The following is an 18,308-nucleotide window of genomic DNA, read 5'->3' on the forward strand; positions in this document are numbered from 1 at the left end:
TGAAGAATTTTATTGCTCTCAGAGTCTTTTGGCTCCTTGAAGAAACTTCCAACCATTTTGTAAAGTAGTTGGCTGCTGACAGCAAATATTGATTGCCTACTTCTGCCTCAAGCAAAGGCTTACATACATCAAAACCAAACCAAAACAAAGCAAAACCATGATCCATTGATAATCCCGTGGGATATGGCTGCACAAGAGCTGCTCTTGTCTTACACGCATTTTTTCTGCAACACAAACGTCACCTCTCCTGTGCCAATGCTCTGTACCCTGCCTGCATTTTTTGCAGTTCTTTAAAAAGGGAGATCACTAAATGACTGCATCAAGTTTGCTGTCATTGGGGATTATTTTAACCAGGATGCTGAGGGAAGCTGAAGGACAGGGTGATGTTAGGCCTCTTCTTATTTTGAAGGGAGACATTTTCATCTCTTTGAACTTTGTAGCTTTCTTATAAATGATGGCTAAGAAATCTACTTGTTCACTTTTTCTTTTGGGCTTGTCATAGTTGTCTTTTATAAAATAAGCAAAATGTTTTCATGGAGCAGAAGTATTGCAGAAACAGGTAAGAATCCATAACCTGTGAGTCCTCTGATAGCTAGAATTTAAAATTCCCCTGTAAATCTGGACTTCCAAACCAGACTCAGCTGATGGCTGCTTTTTTCTTTTTCTTTTTTCACTCTTTGCTAGAACACTATTGCAGTACGCAATTTATTATGTCTGCTTTCTGAGGCAGGACCACTTTCCACAACAAACCATTTACCTACAAACTATTTGCTTGATCTGTTCACATAAAAATCCTCTTTTCTGGCATTTATGATGTAACTCAACAGCAAAGAAATCCTCTGTCCCATATATCCAGACTCCTTCTTCCAAATTTCCATACTTCCTCCAGATCTGAACAGTTGCACAACACCATATCACATTCTACACCTGAGACTAATACGAGGATTATTTTGGGTCCCTCTATTTTCTAGCATTGCTCTGCATGACCCTTCTCACTACAGTCATGTCATGTGTAAGCCAGCACCCATATTCCTGTGCAATTCCCCGGTGTTACTGCATTTCACTCCTCAAATTCTCATTCTCATTTTAGAATGTTTTCTGTCTTCCTTCTTTGCCCATTGTATTAGGGTGCAATTCCCTCCAGTGGCTGAGTGGCCTTCACTAAAATTTTGGGATGTTCTGCTGCAAATAGCCTCAACCTCATAGAAGTTCTTTTATCGTCTTTTTTTTTCCTCACTGCAACAAATTGATCCACTCGTCTCAAGTTTCTGTATCATTGCCAATTTCCATGGGTTTACCATGCAAATATAGTGCTTTTTGAAAGTCTTCAAAAATATCAGAGCCCAGTTTTACATCCTCCTTTCCCTCACATTTATTCAACAGAAAGTTGCCCTTGCCAAGCTTGCGATGACAGGCTGCCATTGGACCAGGGGCTCCTTCCACTTCCATTGGGCTACTGCAGGGATTCATTGGTGCATTGCACATACCCCTGGCACCTCCTCTCACACTATTCTCACTGCCTTTGCTCTGAAAGGCTAAACCTAGCTTAATTCCTAGCAGTTGCCCAGAGTCTGTTTATCCTGCAAATCCATGTGAAAATGAAGGTGTGCTCTCTCTCATGCATTTGCATGTGTGTTCCCTTGCTCTCTCTGAACACTGCAAGGGTCAGGTGAGGCCTAGTCCCTTGGAAGAGGATTTCCTGGGATGACAAGGATCTCACTCCCCAGAGGAGATCAGTAGCTTCTCATAATTGTTTTAAGTCGAGTATATCTAGCACGCACATCAGTCTCACTGTGTCTGGAGCTGTTGTTGCAACATCTGGCTGAGCGCACCTTGACAGCCACACAATAAATTAAGTCAGCTGCAACACTGAATCCTTGTGTGTCTTCAGGCTTTTGGAGGTGAGCAAGAGTCCAGATGCTCTACCTGTCTTGGGGGGTCAGTAAACAAACTCTTGAGGAGCAGATCCTCCACCTAGTACTGTTTTCTGAGGAGTGAGACCCACAGGAAAACTACCTGTTCCTGGGGTCCAGACAGAGCTTCCAGCATGTCACTTTCCCAGAGTTTTAGGGGAGAAGCAAACCTTCTGGTTTATGTAATAACTCTTCAAGAACACAAATGCAGAATGTAACCAAGCATGTGCAAAAATTAGTAGATACACATGCCTGATTTTTCTGGGGTTTTGTTTACTTTTTTTTAAAGCTTGAATTGAATTCCAAGGACAAACACCTTCACTGAACAGCTTTTGTCCCTAGCCCCTTGGCTCAGCTACCCCCTTGGATGTCCTTGGTAATTCATGTGCATTCAACAGTGCTGGGATTTCCCTGCCTTAAGGATTTCCTCCTGCAGGCTGTTCCTCAGCTGTATAAGCTGATTGAGGTTTAAAATTATTCAAGAGGGCACATTCTCCATCCTCTGTCAGATCAGTTTCTGATTTACCCCACCAGATGACGACAGTACCGTGCCAGGTGACCGTATTGCCAAACTAAGTTATGCGGCGATGAACCAGTTTGACTTGACAGGAGAGAGCTTATTGCTCAGAATGAAGGCATTGCAATAGTATCGCTAATTATGATTGCAAGCTCTGTGCCAGGCCCTCCTAGGAACGTTAGTCCAAGACAGAAGGTGAAAGGTAGTAGCAACACAAAGATTAGCCTTTTGATAAAAGGGAGTTTTCCAATTCATGCAAACGTACAGGATCCATAACCCATAAACTGTTCTTAGACAGATTCCCCAAATCATCACATCTGCCGTAGACACCAGCTGCCTCCAGCATAACAAAATATTACAGTACTTTTTCTTTTGTATGTCCCGACTAATACACCTCACTTGGCTCACTAGAGTGCACTGGGTATTAATGTGCCACAGGTATAATGCAGAGAAGAATCCAGCAAAATAAATGTTCAGTACCATGGAAGCAACTTATTCTCCCATGATATCAAGAAGCATTTAATATGAGAGCAACAACTTATATCTGTTACCCATGACACTGGTACTTTAGGATATTGTTCTAAACTAATGCATCTTCTCACTCAGACTACAGAAGAATAAAGGCAGGATTTCCTAGTTTACTCCTATTCCACATATCTCATTTTATACTTGAAATTTGAATTCCTCCCCTCATGAGTTCGAGTCTTAAATAAAACATTCTAAACAAAGGCTTGGACGTTTAGATGCTTTTGAGCAGTTGACTTCTCCGTCTATCAGGAACATGCAATAAACCCAAAGCTTCCAAAGAGAAATTCACTACAAGTTAGAAGTAATTTTCAAATATTTTGCCTGGCCCCATTCTCAGCAGCAGCCAGCTCCTCACGTACAGCTCTTTGTTAGAATATCTCTTCACAAGTTTGGATTTTTGGACTTGGTCTCACACATAGACCTGCAGTAATTTCGTTGCTCCTGTGAGGGAACTGGTATCTGAATGCAAACAGTATAAAATGATTGTATAATAGAAAACATAACCTGGTATAAGAAAAGAGCTTTCCAGCATTTCTAGGGCTTTTTTGTTGTTTTGTTTATTGTTATTGCCCCCTCTTTTAGTTATCAGCTTGCATTTTAAAAAGACCAGTGTCCCATCCTTGGGACTCTTGGGAAACTGAGCTTTGCTCTTTTTTCAGAGCCTTCCTCTGGCCTGGGCATTTGTATCCTGGGGCTCTGTTCCCCCAGGCCCCCCTGAATGGCCTCCAGATTTCTGTGCTGATGGGAACGTCCAAAGGTTGCAGTTTTCCCTTGTACCTTATTGTCAGCTGTCAGTGAACTGTCACTAGGCTGGTGACAAAGGGCAACCATGAAAAACTGTACCACTGAGACAACAGGAAAATGTTTGAAAAACTTAAGCTTGCTGTGACACTGTGAGTTTGCAGCATTGAGGGCAACCATCATTACAAATGTTATATTTGGTGAGGTGGAAACAAATAGATTTTTAAATACAGCTGTGTATGGTTTGTTCAAGCCATGTCTAAGGACAGATATATTTGGTCCACAAAAGTACAGAACTGGTTTTTGTTGCCATTAATACACATTGTACCCACCTGGAAACCCCAGGAAGTCAAAGCAAAGCTCAGCTCCAGGCACTTTTTTATCCAGCTGCTCAAGAAATTAATGCAAAATTAAAAGTCAAATCCTCTGTTGAATCAAATCACGATAGCTCTGTTATAGGATCTACGCCAGCAGAGATGAGGTGCTCTGGAGGGCTGCACAGGAGTGGAGCACTCCCAAGCCCTCCCTGTGTACTAGGGACAGTCTCACATCTCCCCCAGGGGGCCAAGAAGCACACTCCGCAAGGAAATTTGGCCTCCAGCATATGGTAGAGGGTTATCTAACCCTGGAGCATGGAAACAACTGCTGGGTTTCCTGTGCTATAGAAATAGGGTTACCCGTTACACTGCCACAAGTGTTGTGCTTGGAAGGATGCAACGTCTGAAACAAAATCTTGGCCAAAGAGGCAGACAAAATCTGTGACTAAAAAAAGCTTACAAGTTAAGACACAGACCATACAATGATTTTAAATATGTTTAGTCAATGGGGCCTCTCAGGTTGTTAAGTTAAGCACATACCTCCAGCTTTGTAGGACCAACCCCCCCCCGAAATTTCTCTCTGTGGGAGTTTGGTACAGACACACAGTTTTTCCAGTTTTTCCATCCCCTCTGTCTTTTCTTCTTATGGGGCATTTGCACAAAAAACCTCCCACAGCTCTTCCTGAGGTAGCAAGCCTTTGGAAGGTGTGCTGGAGAGCTCAGTTTTTCCTTCACAACAAGCAAGGCAAGTACAATCAATGCACAGAAAGTAAAGCCTCTCTCCCAGGAGTTGGAAGCTCTTTTTCTGGCACTTCCAGCTCTTTTTAGCAAGCACCAAGCATTAGTCATGAACATGAACTCCCCAACCCCCAGCCCAACTAGGGTGCATTTAATGCTACATAGCACAACCCTTATTCATGTTAATAAACACCAGCTCACTTAAGTAATACCATTGATGTCATCAGCATGAGCAAGAATTGCAAAATCTAGCTGCTTTTAAGTAGCATTGTGTGTTATAAGGTTGTTTTTAGCACAGGTATAAATTTTTATCTGTTCAGCTTACACGACCTGTCTCATCGTCCAGCCGAGCTTTGCGTTCCCCACCAATGTGACAGATTTGTGTTCAACCAAGAGGTCATGCAGTCTCCTGAGCTTCCCTCTGCCTTTCCAGAGGATTTCCATGGATACAAAGCAACAGCCTTAATAGTAACTCTCTCCTTAGCTTCAGTCCCTAGTATCACTTTCAAAATTACCAGCAGCCAAATATCCTCTATCATTAGGATCCCAGACATCAGCAGAAACCAGGTGTAAAAGAAGGAAATAACATTTCCAACTCAGATATGCAATCTGCATTCCTAAAGTGCAAAGGAGTGCATATATGCTGTAACGCAAACCCTGGGAGGTAATGTTTGCCTGTAGTTTGACTTTTCACTAAGATAACAACAGACTAAGCCTGAGTTATGAGCTGAGCCAGTTCACTCTCTTCAGCTGAGCCAGCCTGCTCATGTCAGTAGCTCGTAGCTGGGCAGTAGCTTAAACTCCAGTGAGAGAGGCTGGAGCTATATGACCGTGGCTGGTCATTTTGGGCAGGCTACAGTGGTATACACAGACTCCAAATGCATTTCCACTGAGAGACAGGTGACTTACTAAGCCTGGCAGATCAAACAAGATGAGATGCTGTGGGATCACTTAACCACTTCATTAATACAATAGCCTTTTTGTAAGTATAAAAAAAGCCTGCCAAGAAAAGGGCAATAGTTCTAGCAGTGGTATAAGCACTGAGTTTTCCAGGTGGAGGACACGAACCATGCCCTGGACGGCTCTTGTACATCCTGCTGGAAGAGGGCACATCATAAAGGAGATGCCTCACAAGTTCTCCAGGGAGCTTGCCCAACACCAAGCAGGGCTCCACCTCCGATGAGATATGGCAGGGCTGAGCCACATGAAAGCCCTGAACTGGACTGTGCAAACAGCCCCACACCAGACAAGCTGTGGTGGCGGCATGCAGAGGTAGCCAGGGCTGGGAGGACACGTGCAATTGAGTGTCATGTTCCAGTGGGGTGTTCACTGTTTGCTCATCATCTGGTATCCACCACTGGGTAAAGGAGATGATTTATAGCCTACCCTATCAACTGGTGTTTGTGCGTGCACTGCTTGCACTGGGTGGATTGTGACACTGTTCAAGGATACGTGACTGTTTTCCTCTACAGGACTTGAGTGTGTAACACTTACTATTTCCTCTGAGGCCAGGGCTAGCTAGGCTTTGCCTAGCAGAGGGCCCCAGAGGATCTGTCATCTGTAGTAAGAGGGGATGAGGGGATTTTATGTGGGAAGGAAGATGACCTTGCTTAACCTCTGACAAAGTTCTTCACATCCTACATGGTAAACAGGGAGTAAAGGGCTGGAGGATTTAGGAGAGACAAACAACAAGAAAAGGGTGAAACATGGACACAAGGCTCTGGTGAAAAGAAAATTGTATCTAGGGCTCAAAAGCCAAACATTTAGAAACTTATGGACCTTGGCTAAAAGCATACCTATGCTATGGGTGCCCAACACAGCAATGGGTGCACAGGTATGTAGCTCTTTATGCGGCTGCAGATAGCCCTTGACACGCAGCAATGCCAGCAAGCAGCCTGCAGGCAAAGAGCTGGCGGCCCCACTAATGGTGCTGAAATGTCCCCAGTCTGCCCACACCCCCTGCAGTTCACCAGCCTCAGTCCTCCCCTGTTTACCTGTTGCCTTGCTACAGGCAGTCAAAACTCCTGGCAGAAGACAGCCCTTGATGGGTCCCCTCCCCACGCTGGCTGCCATTTTCTTGGCACTTGGGTTGGCCTGTGTGTGTACCAGCATATGCATGCACGCCCTCTGCACAGATTTGGGTAGGGTACGGTTACAAAGCATCCGTAGGGTTTCTTCCTAGGCAAGGACATACTTCCACCAGCCTCTATTTTCATAAGACTTGAAGAGCAAACTAAAAGCCAACCCTGTATATCTTAAGAAACACCCTGAAACCAGGAGAGAAACAAGCAGCACTGGGAATTATATTTTAATAAGTCACAAGAAGAAAATAGCTTGTGTAAGGTACGAACTAGCTGTTTGAGCAGACCAAGTGGACGTATGCCATTGAAAGGCTTTGAAACAGACAGTCTGTGCTGGAAAAAAAATGTTCACTAATATGCACGTGTAAATTTTTCACAACAAGGTGGAAACATCAGCAATAACAATATCAGCATCTGCCTGAGGACAGTTGCTACCTTCTTATAACCATTTTTTTTTTTTGCATCTGGTTCCATTTATGACTCATACTTCCCAAACAAGCCATATGTTGCTGCAGAAGGCCTTTAACTTTGCTTGATTCGTATCGAGCTGTATTCCTGGCTGTCAGCCAAGTAAATGTAATAAAACCACTTTTTCCATCAAAAAATAAAAATGAAATCCCATTTGCAGTGAGACTTAATTAGCAGCCAGTAAGCCATTTTGGTGTTGAAAGCGTGCACACTCATGTTTTGTTATAGCCTGATTTGCACCTTCAAAGTCCATTGCAGCATTTTATTCGGTATAATACAGAACTGTTTCCTCTGCACCCCTCAACTCCCCGTCCCAGCCTGCAGATCCTGTAGTATTTGAATGATGGTAAATTTTTGGAAAATGTTACACCCTCTGAGCTCTCCTCTTTGGATGTCACATTTTGCATCACCTATTTAGCACACTGTGACATTGATGATTTTAACACCCCGAACACCGAGCTGACAACAGTAATTTCTGCTGAAATAGGCAGTCTATCACAAAACTTATATATAAAATCAGGAGCTGGCATCCCATTAAAGCCTGCAGAATCCAGATGACTAAATCAGCGTCACTGCTGATGTTTCTGAAAGTAACAGGCCGGGGCGGGGGGGGGGGGGGCGAAGAATCTATCCTACCTATTTAAAACAGTCAGAGACTTTCTTCTTCACTGCCCTTTTTAATTTAATGAAATTCTCAGGTAATGCACATTGTGACAACACATTTTTGGCTCCCGTCTCATATTCCTCCAGGGAGGGGTAACGTTTGACACCATTGGCATTATTTTGAATACCTTAATTTCAAGAAAAACAGCAAACTGAACCATTGGAGGGTTTAGCTTGTCCCTTTTCCTGGAAAATAAGGCTGCAGGAGCCAGGAAACTTTGCAAGCTCCAGGATACAGAATTTCCAAGTACTTCTTGGGAGCTTATGGGGCACTGACTGGCCAGAGCAGCCTCAAGCAGTGCATCCCCCAGGAATGGATGCCCTGGAGTCCCCCACCAGCCCCCCCGCCCTGCCCCGCTGGGCTGAGACCCCCAGCCAGCGCTGCCCCATGGGTGGCTTTCCTGGCACTGGCCAAGGCACCCCACAGCTGTGCAGTAGCAGCTAGAGAGCAAACCCAGCCAAAGTTTAGGCTGCTTAATGCGGCATTAACGCTCACTTGGATTTCTGCATGGAAATCCAGCGGGTTAGTGCAGGGCAATGCTCTAGACAGTGGCTGATCCTTTGCTCTCGCAGCCTGGCAGGGATCCAGCTCTGCAGAGAGCCAGCAAAAACGTTTCATGGGATCCCGCAGAGCAGGGGCAGCACCACAGGGGTGTTATCTGGTTCAGCTTCTTCCCGCTGCCTGTGTTAATTGATGGAGCAGGCAGCAGGGCTCAGCTTATAATATCACCCAGCCCCCTTCACCCCCCACCCTGAGAGTCAGCTGGATCTGAATCCCTTCTGCTCACAGTAGGACCAGAGGAAATAGAGATGGAAAAAACTATTAGACTATTTAGCTCATCTTCTGCCAGAGAAAGACTGCTCCCTGCAGTACCCCATGCCTTTGCCTTTTTTCTTTTTTTTTTAATTTCAGAGTTAAAAGCCCCCCTCTCTACTGAGTGTCCAAAGAAAATTTCTGAAAGATTAAGATGAGTCCAAGATGTCTCTCTGTACCAGTCACATGAGTTAAAATGTCATCAAGAAATACGAAATGGAGAGGAAAAAGTTTGTCACAAAACTGGTCAAAGCCTCTGCTTTATCTTTTTCATTTTTCCTGGCAGTGAAAAGGAACAGGCTATTTCAGCCATGAATGTTTGCTCGTTGTTTCATTCATTTGGGTTTTTTCTTTCTCTCTTTGTGGCTTAATATGGATGTTGTGAAGGGAAGAAAGACTGTGAGAAATAACAAATGGAATTGAAGTGCCAGACGTCATTAAGTTAGTCATTAAGAAGTTTTAAGGGCCATATTTTTCACATGTGCCCAGAATCCAGCCGTTTCTGCTGAGAACAAGTGCTCAGCACTTTTGAAAACTCTGACCACTTCATCTAAGTGCCTCAGCCAAAGAGCCCAGCTCTTCAGAAAATCTGGCTTTCGGAATAGTCACCCTTTCGAAGTAACCCTTCGGCGATTATGACTATAGATCTATTTAGGAAGAAAAAGTACACAGGTCCTCTCCCAAGCCTTGTTTGCCTTGCAGGCTACACAATGCCACTGTTTAGAGGGCCGATGCTGATACGCCCAGAGCATTCAGGGCACTTACACCAGCACTCAGGATATTCAGGGACCAGCTCCTTCCAGGGCCAGGAGCTGCCCACCACGGCCCCCCTGCCCCGGCACAGCGCGGCTGAACCAGGCAAAGACCTTCACTTCTCTAGGAGCAGATGGGAAGGAAAGAAGTTGAAACAGCAAAATGCCAAGTACTCTGACATCCCTGCAACTTTAGCAGCAAGAATTCTCATCACCTCATGGAAACAAGCCTTCAGAGACTGCATCTCCTGCTGTTAAAATGAATGTGGAAACTCCATTAGTTTCTATGGCATGGTGTCAGCCTCTTCTTCTATTCTGGCAGGGGAGAGGGAAAGGAAATGCTGTTCTCCAGTACAGAGCCGGATCTGCCTCCACTTGCTTTCTCCACCTTGCCGGGTGTTCATGGGGCTATGCGTGCTACCATGCATATTCATCCTGGCTGCTTTGCTTAGCAATACTCCTGTCAGTTAAGAGATGTCACTCATCAGGAAAGAATGTGAAAAGGCAGTTTATGTGGTAATATTGTTTTTGTTTTTGATTAAGCCTGCTGCTGATCAAGCTCCCCTCATCATGTCAGCTTCAGAATGAATATTCATACAATGCAGAAAAGCAGGGAAACTCACTAGAGCAGAAATTTTTACTGTTTTTCAAAACACTGTTGTTTTCTTCTGCCACTGCTCCCACCAGCCTGTGGTCCAGCCTGCAAGCAGCCAAGCTTGTGCAGGTTATTTGTATGCTTGAACAGACCTCAGGGGTGTTAGGCTCCCAGAGTCCCCTGGCCGCTCTACAGCAGAGATGTACTGGCACGGCTGGAGCTAGCATGATGCACGTTGGTTCAGGAGCTTGCCTGTAGCTCTGGTGTGACTGGACATGATTTTACAATGTACAGCAATGCACAGCGCAATAGGAGGCCATCCCTGTTTCTTAAAGCTGCAGGGAAAATGACACCAAGGCACCATGTGCAGCCAGTTGCCAGCACAGAGAGCCAGTGGTCCCTCAATGCCAGTGCATCCTCTGTGGGGATTCTGGTGGTTCATGGTCACCCCAGTGGTCTGCTCCCATGGACGAGTTTAAGCTAGCTCTGCCCCCTCAGTGGTCCAGCTCAAGATTATCTTGTATAAAAAGATAGAGACATGTTTTTGTTGCTTAAATTCAATTGCATGCCTAATAAAGCCCTACACATATGAACCATATGTACAGTGCACCTCCATACTCACAAACTGAATAAACTCTTAAAAAGAGTTTTCCTCACCAAGCACAATCATTTGGAAAAGACACAACATGTCAGTACACACAACCAATCAGCTTATTATAGCTCATGTAGGCATCACATCATAGGGGCAAAAGCCAAGTATTTTTCAGTAAAAGCTGTTTCCCACATTCCTGGTGCTATTGATGGTACCGAATCCAGTTAAAAGTAGGCATATTAAAGATAGCACAAACACACGTGACAGATGTAGCATATGCAAAGCCCCCAAGAATAATTACAGAACAAGTCAAGCTATCCAGCACGTTCATCTTAAATTGAGCCTACAGTGAGCATATGTTCAGGGTCTGTGTTTAGTGTATGTAATCTGTATATGAGAAAAGGGGACAGGGACATTGTCACAGTAATAAACTCAATTAGTACACAGACTGCTGATTTTTTCATGCAGGCAATTTAACTGAGAAAGAAACCCCCAGATAGTGGCTAGACTAAAATATATGATGTGCTGTGCAGATTTTCCATTGAATATCTAGATTTACTTTAAGGACTTTCTTTAGAGAATATTGATTGGGATTTTCAGGAGTGGCTAAATTACTTAAAAGGTTAACTCCCGTTGAGTTATTGAGTTATTTATTTGAGGAATAAATTGATAAGGCTTGTTGTCCCTCAGCTATCCAGGGCAAAGTATAATAAAGTATTCAGGCATTGTAGCACCTAACTTTAGGGGCTTGGTCCTCACTCTGAAGCCCAGAACTATTACTCTGTCATCTGCCCCCTGCTCCCTGCTTCCATTGGACATGGGGGAGTCAATCACCTCAGAAAGGAGCTGGACACTAAGTAGGAAGCATGACTGAAACCATGCTCTTCAAGCTGTCTAGAAGGCTGCAGGCAGAGAACTGCCTGAGCTCAGTCCCAGGCCTTCAAAGTCTCTGTCACACCACGCTACTCACTGGCCTTCCAGATGGAAGTCACCTTACTGAGCAGGGCACATCCAAAGAGCTTTTCTTCTTGGGGACAACAGTTTACAATCTTGATGAGGCAATGAAGCTTGAATTTCTTGCTTCACAGTAGCAGAACTTCATCAGGAAAGGAAAGACTCTTCTACTTCTCATGGGATACTTAGGGCACTCTCCTAGGAGGCTGGAGTTGTTGATCTAGCAAGGGAGATGTTTCAACACATATTTTGGGTTTTTTTTTTTTTAGAGACTCAGTGAGGGGACCAAGTCATAAGGCTAATCCATAAGAGGTGGTGACACCACTTGCCATAAGCGTGGTTCAACAGAGAGCCCCATTTCAGCATATGTCAGGTATTTTCAAAGACCCACTTAGTAGGGAAGGTCCCTTGGAGCATCTAGGCCAAGAAATGTGTAGTTTCTGGTGTCCAGCCCAGTTTAGGAGGGAAAGAGGTATGAAGCTGTTCTAAGGAGAGTTCAGCTCACACTCAAAAACAGAAATCAAGGAAACAGCCTCAAACAAGGAGGCACCTTATAAATCTAGGTGCTACGGGGGTTAAACAGGAGCTGACTGCAGCATTCTTGGGTTGAAATTTTTGTACTTGTACCTTGACTCCATTTGAGTCTGTTATAGCTAATGATGTCCTTTATTGGTGTTAATTCTTACCCACTGCTGGCAATGTGTCCTGCAGCGGGAAGTCCACGTAAAGGTATTTAGCATGTGATGGAGTTACTACCCTGAGTCAGAATCTAAAGCTTCATAAGAGGATTGTGCAGTCAGTTATATGAGACCAATATGCTCTCTGTTTTGCTGACACAAATAAATCCTGAAGTGACTCTAGTGACAGTATTCTGTGAGAACGGAATAAATAGAGCTTGCCAGAGCATCTGTATTTCTCTGGTACTTTACAGAAAAGACATGTGGATCTTCATAGAAAATTATAACCTCCTTGAAAAATATAATAGGTAATTATATTCCTGACTTAGAAATTCTATACATACTGCATATAAAAATCCTCATTTGGTTCTGCAGTTTTTAGAGTGCCCTGACACATCTTCTTTTCATCCTTTTAAAATTGCAGAACTTTTATATTAGAGACCTCAGAGTTACTCTTCTCAGTCCCATCAGACCTATGTGCACCCACCAAACCAAGTATTTTGGAGGAAACCCCTCCCTATCACCCTCAGAGGGGCTGTCAGCACACACAGGTGCCATCAGTCTTGCCCAGAGACCAACAGCCCTGGCCAGGAGCCGCGCAGCTGCATTCCTGCAGTCCGAGCTCAAGTATGTAGGCTTGAGGTGCAGTGTGTTAGCTTAGCATAGTAGGGGACAAGAGCAGCCCCACACCGTCGTTACTGCTGACAGCTCGGAGCGGGCTGCACCGGGCAGCAGGCAGAGCGCTCATGAAATCATCTGCTCCCAGTAGCCGTTGCTGTATCCACTATGTTGGTTCCAAAAACTACTCATGCCTGGGAAAATTTTGTCCAGCGTGTTTGCCTTTCTTCCCCACACCCCTTCCAAAGCATGAAAAGTGGTCATCATCAATGCCTAGCCCTCGTATGAGGCTATGGGTTTTTTAAAGCACTGTATAAACAATAACTCACTAGGAAAATACAATTAAGATTATAAGTACCTGAAACCTCTTTAGGGTTGCTCCATTGTAACCCAAAAATATCACATAATTTCAGTGATACTTGCTCAATGATTATATAAAAAAAAAAAAAAAGCCCCAAGGCTGAAAAGTTAGATGGTAAATTGCAGCTGCAAATTAATTAAAATAATCAAACAAGCCAGAGGTAACTCCCACAGTAAGGGGGCTGCTTATAAAGGCAACGTTAATAGAGCATTTACCATTGAGGGTTGCCTGGTTCTCTTTTAATAAAATAATCTGTGATTACCTGATTAGCTGATCATTGTGCAGAGCATTTTGTTCTCAATACATCCATGCAGCCAATGTGGAGAAGAGACAAGCTTTTATCAGATAAGGCTTGTTTATCTAAAATGTATAATTGACTACTTTTTTTATGGAAGCATGATCCAACAAGCTGCTTGCCTCCAACTACGTATACTGCTACTCCTCTCTCCAGTCTGAGATGAGCCAGTTTTCTGGCACGTGCTTATCTTGGCAAGTTTACCATAATGTTCTGGAATAAAGGTGGGAACGCCTCAATGGATATGAGAAACTAGCCTTCAATGGTTAGAAGCAGTCACTGTCCGTTATGGTTTTATGCTCATCATAGGCCATCATGCTAGAATTACAACAACGTACAAGCTGTGGTTCTGCCCCCACACGGTATTTTTGGAGAAATAATCTGGTTTAGTTCAATAATATCTGAGGAGGCCAAAAGATGAGCCACATTTTTCGCTGCCACTCACATTCTTAAGGGTGCTCCTTGTGTGGGAAAGCAGCGCTTGGGAATAAAAAGTTCTGACAATATACTGGAACGCCAGTAAACTTGGAAAATCCAAAGAACACATGAAAACTAGACACCTCATGCGGGTAACTGTATATTTATTTCTTTTTAAAGAACACTCCTTAAATGTATTGTAAGTCAATATACAAACTTGGTTTCACAGATTTATAATCCACTAAATAGCACAAAATATAATCCAGGTGGTTGGTTTCTTTCATCTGTGTGTATGCGTGTGTGTGAGTGTGTGTGTGCGCGTGTGCACGCACGCATGCTGCTGGTGGTAGTGGTAACCCACCACACGCGTTCAAACACAAGACCGGGCTCCTCCTGACTTTCCCCTGGAGCGAACCTCACCCAGATGGAGACCCTGCTCTGGAAGACTGCAACTCTCTTGCCCACGAATCCCGCTCCTTGAAGAGGCCGGGGTGGCGGTGCTCTCTGCCTCACCGGCAGGGCCACACTCCTCCGTCCACCGGACGGGACCGGAGCCTCCCCTGAAGCTGACCCGGGTACCGCAGCAAGCAGTAACCAGCCATGGTGTTCAAGTGCAAGGAAACACCTTTTTTCCCTGCTCCAAACCCCTCTCTGACACACCAGGGCACCTCTGCGTGACACCTACGCCCCACGGTCAGCCCTCGCGAGCAGGGGACTGCCGGGGCTTGGCGGGGTGCCGCTTGTCCAGCCAGTGGGCCTGCGCCTCGCCCAGCCCCGTGCGGCCGTAGGGGCCTTGCCACCCTGCTGCTGGAGGCACGGGAGTGGGTCGAGCTGCGGCCGGACTCTGCCTCCCCGCAGCCAGCGGTGCCCCGGCCCCGCGCCTGGCAGCACAGCAAACCGCGCCTGTCCCAGCGAGTTACACAGACAGCACCAGGGATGCACTTGCACATATTTACATGGGGTGGAATGTTTTCCCATAGCTTTTTAAAGGAGTATATAGATCAACATGTTCACATAAGACCAAATACTTTTAATATATTTATAACTGTTTTATAAAGCTTTGAAAAAACTCACAATAGCACATTGTTTTACTTTAATGCTTTACGGTACTATCATTTTAAAATCACAATCAGCACTTAAGTTATAGTCAATCCGGCAAACAAGAGACAAAAAAAAATTACAAGAGTTAAGAACTGACTGATACATCCTTTATCTTTTGTTTTTTTTTTTTAACTAATGCATAAGTGCAGAATAAGATAAGATACTCTAGTTTAAATATCTTGTTTTACAATATACATTTTGTTCTAATTACGCAACAGTAAATCCCATGCTTCACATAGAAAAGCAATCCACAACATTAAGAAAAAAATTTACAATTTATGAAACAAAGTAAATAAATATTAGTATTACAGAATCAGAGCTGTACATAAAAGCTGTTCAGTTTTAATCATATAAAAATATGTTTTAGTGCAACCTCACATATATTGATGCTGTTTTGCTTTACATCATTTAGATCCAAGTGTCCAAAAAAGGAAAGAAATTACATTTATTACAAAGCAGATACACAAATTCTAAAATATGTACAAATTACTGCTAAAAAAATGCTTATAAGAATATAAGCAAAGTAAAGAAAAGGCACAAACATCTGTACAATTTAAAAGTACCAGACCCAATAAGAATTTCAAATTTAGTTTTGGTCAGGCTCATGATGACTTGTTATTTTATCTAATTCTTTTGATATAACAAAAGTATATATAATAGCAAACTACTGTAACTTAGAACAGGCATGCTGTAAAGTTGAATACTTCTTCTATCTCTAGAAAAAAAAAAAAAAAAGTGGGGTAAATGTATGGGTGAAAGTCTCCATGCATCTCAGATCAATGCGGCTTGCTCTTCTCAGATGACGGATCTTTTCTTTCCTGTGTGCTTGATGGGGGGTCGCTCCTGCTGTGAAAGCCCAACTGCCGGACGTCCACAAAGCTCTTGCTGTAAAAGGTGGGATGGGCTAGCGCAGTCTGTGATGTACCAAAACTGTCCTGTTCACCACCATGCAAGTCAGGATGGGTGGCTGAGGCACAGGTCTGGCCTGGCTCAGATCCACTAAAGTGTTTAATGCTAAAATGTGCACTTTCTAAGGGTTTCTGGTGAGGCTCAGAAGGCCTCTGCAGCTGCTCCGCCCCGTGCAGAACGGCTTCTTCTGTGGCGATTCGCAGAGAGGCTATGGCTTTTGTACAAGTCTGTATGTTCTCCTCTTGCTCCCTCTCCGTAGCTACGACACTGTCCTCCGATGTGCTCTGCGTCAGCAACAGCAACGGAGAGGAGGGTGCACTGGAGGGAGTGGTAGGGTGCAAGCTGTGCGGAGAGGTACGTTTCTCATGGTGCTTAGGAATACTATACGATTCTTTTGTAAGGATTTCTGCAGTTCCTCTTTGCTTCTCCTCAGAGCCCTCCCTCTGCAGGGTCAGAGTGGATGGAGGATGTAAACCTGAAAGGGCCACCGGTACTGAATGGACCATCTGGATACCCCCGATAGGCATCATGGGGATGGGTGCTCGGATCTGCTGCTGGGAGTGTAGTGGAAGATGACTGAAGACATAGTCACTTGGACCTTCAGGGAATGGGCTAGACCTGTGGTGCTCCATACTTCCTTTTTCTCCATATACGTTGAAGTAAGGCCCCTGAGACAACCCCCTTCTCTGTAACCAGAAAAAAAACCAAAAGAAATGTCAGCGCTGCTACTAGCAAAATTCTTGCCCGGCTGCCAAACCACCTATCTGCTTTCCTGTCTAACACAACCTCCCATTCGCACAGCACCTTTCATCCAGATGGATCCCAAAGCATTTGGAAAACTCCACTAATTGCTTATCCAAACAACGGAGGAGGTTTTGCTTAGCTCAGCCCTACAGGGCTTGTGCCTCTGAGGTGAAAGGCAGCAGCTAGTTAAGAGTGTTCAGCAACACAATGCAGCAATTTAGGTCAGGAAGTGAGGAGTATTATATGCAACTGAAACTGAGGAGAGAATTTGGGGTAGATAGAGTTTCATTCCCCAAGAGAAATTTGGCCAGGAGATCCATCTTACCCTCTCTTTTGGCAAACTGTGCAAACTGCAGTGGTATTGGCAGCCCACACCGGGTATCAAGACTTTGTTGCACAGAAATACACATCCAAAGACTCCCTGCTTGCCACCACTGCTTGACAGTACGGGAAAAATCTGCCTGCATGTACGCATTTTCTGCCTGACGAATGATCCTGCTCTGGAACCCCAGAGAAAGCACTTGTGCTTCCTACCCTCCACCGTGAGCTTTACCCAATCCTTGATGAAAGGGGACAGGTATTTCCATGGAAGTTAAAGTGCCTCTGTGCAATGACGACCCAAATTTTTATAGTCATTAAGACAATGGAGCACCACTCTGGCCTATCTGTAGTGTAAACAATAAATAATAACAAAAGCACAGGCATTAGCTCTGAGTGAAAGTGATGATTCTGCCACAGAGAGACTCACCCACTCATAATGGGATTGAGAAGAATGAGGGATTTTGTAACGGCTAATAAAAACCAATCTCGCACTATTGACATTTTCAGTGCCTTCCCATTAGTTCCTGCCTTGGAAGAATGAATAGCTTCATCTCCGCTCAGTATTAAATATGCCCTAGGCTTTTGGGTTTCTCTTTTTTTCATTCTTAACTTTTAAAATTTGTTTTCCATCTGATGATTAAGTATCATTTATTGCTGACCAGAGGAATAACGATGACAGAAGTGCAGGATGACATTTTTGTAATTGTGTGTGGGATTTGGCCACACAACTCTTGGGGACTCCCACAGGAAATTAAATGAATGAAAATGCTCATCTCTGCTCTGCAAATTGACCAAATGCCTATCAATTGCCCCAGAGCTGTACTGCTACGACTGTCTTGGTGTGGCAGCCTGAGGACTGCGCTGCTAAATGCCAATGCATTAAAGTGGCAGCACTTCACTGCTGGGAAATCCTAGCTCTCAAGGCATTAAGCAACCTCTTGAACCCATCCGAGGGAACTGGTTTAGGGGGCAATTAAAGATTCAGTTTCTGTGCTACCCAGGGGCTCAATCTCACTGTGCTCAGATGCTTTGTCCTGTTTGATATAAATCAATGTCGAGACAGGAAGGGTGACCCATAATCATCAGACTCAAACTTAAGAGATGTTATTATTCACAGACTAATCTATGTTGGGAATTTTCTTATTCAGAAAGTGAGACACTTGAGTCTCATAAAAGTGAAACTGTCGTAAGA

At 44.3% G+C, this 18,308-nt stretch overlaps 1 protein-coding gene across 6 annotated transcripts in view; it reads right to left on the reverse strand.

Moving 5' to 3' along the window:
• Positions 1–14,188: 14,188 nt before the first annotated feature.
• HIVEP2 (HIVEP zinc finger 2) overlaps positions 14,189–18,308 on the reverse strand; it is a 143,585-nt gene continuing 139,465 nt past the window's right edge. For all 6 annotated transcript variants that reach the window (XM_075087805.1, XM_075087800.1, XM_075087804.1 and 3 more), the window contains one exon: positions 14,189–16,737. In XM_075087805.1, the coding sequence (XP_074943906.1) occupies positions 15,919–16,737 (819 nt within the window). In that variant the 3' untranslated portion in view covers positions 14,189–15,918. The remainder of the gene's footprint in view (positions 16,738–18,308) is intronic.

The sequence above is a fragment of the Phalacrocorax aristotelis genome, chromosome 3, assembly GCF_949628215.1.
Source record: "Phalacrocorax aristotelis chromosome 3, bGulAri2.1, whole genome shotgun sequence".
In the NCBI taxonomy this organism is placed as follows: Eukaryota; Metazoa; Chordata; class Aves; order Suliformes; family Phalacrocoracidae; genus Phalacrocorax; species Phalacrocorax aristotelis.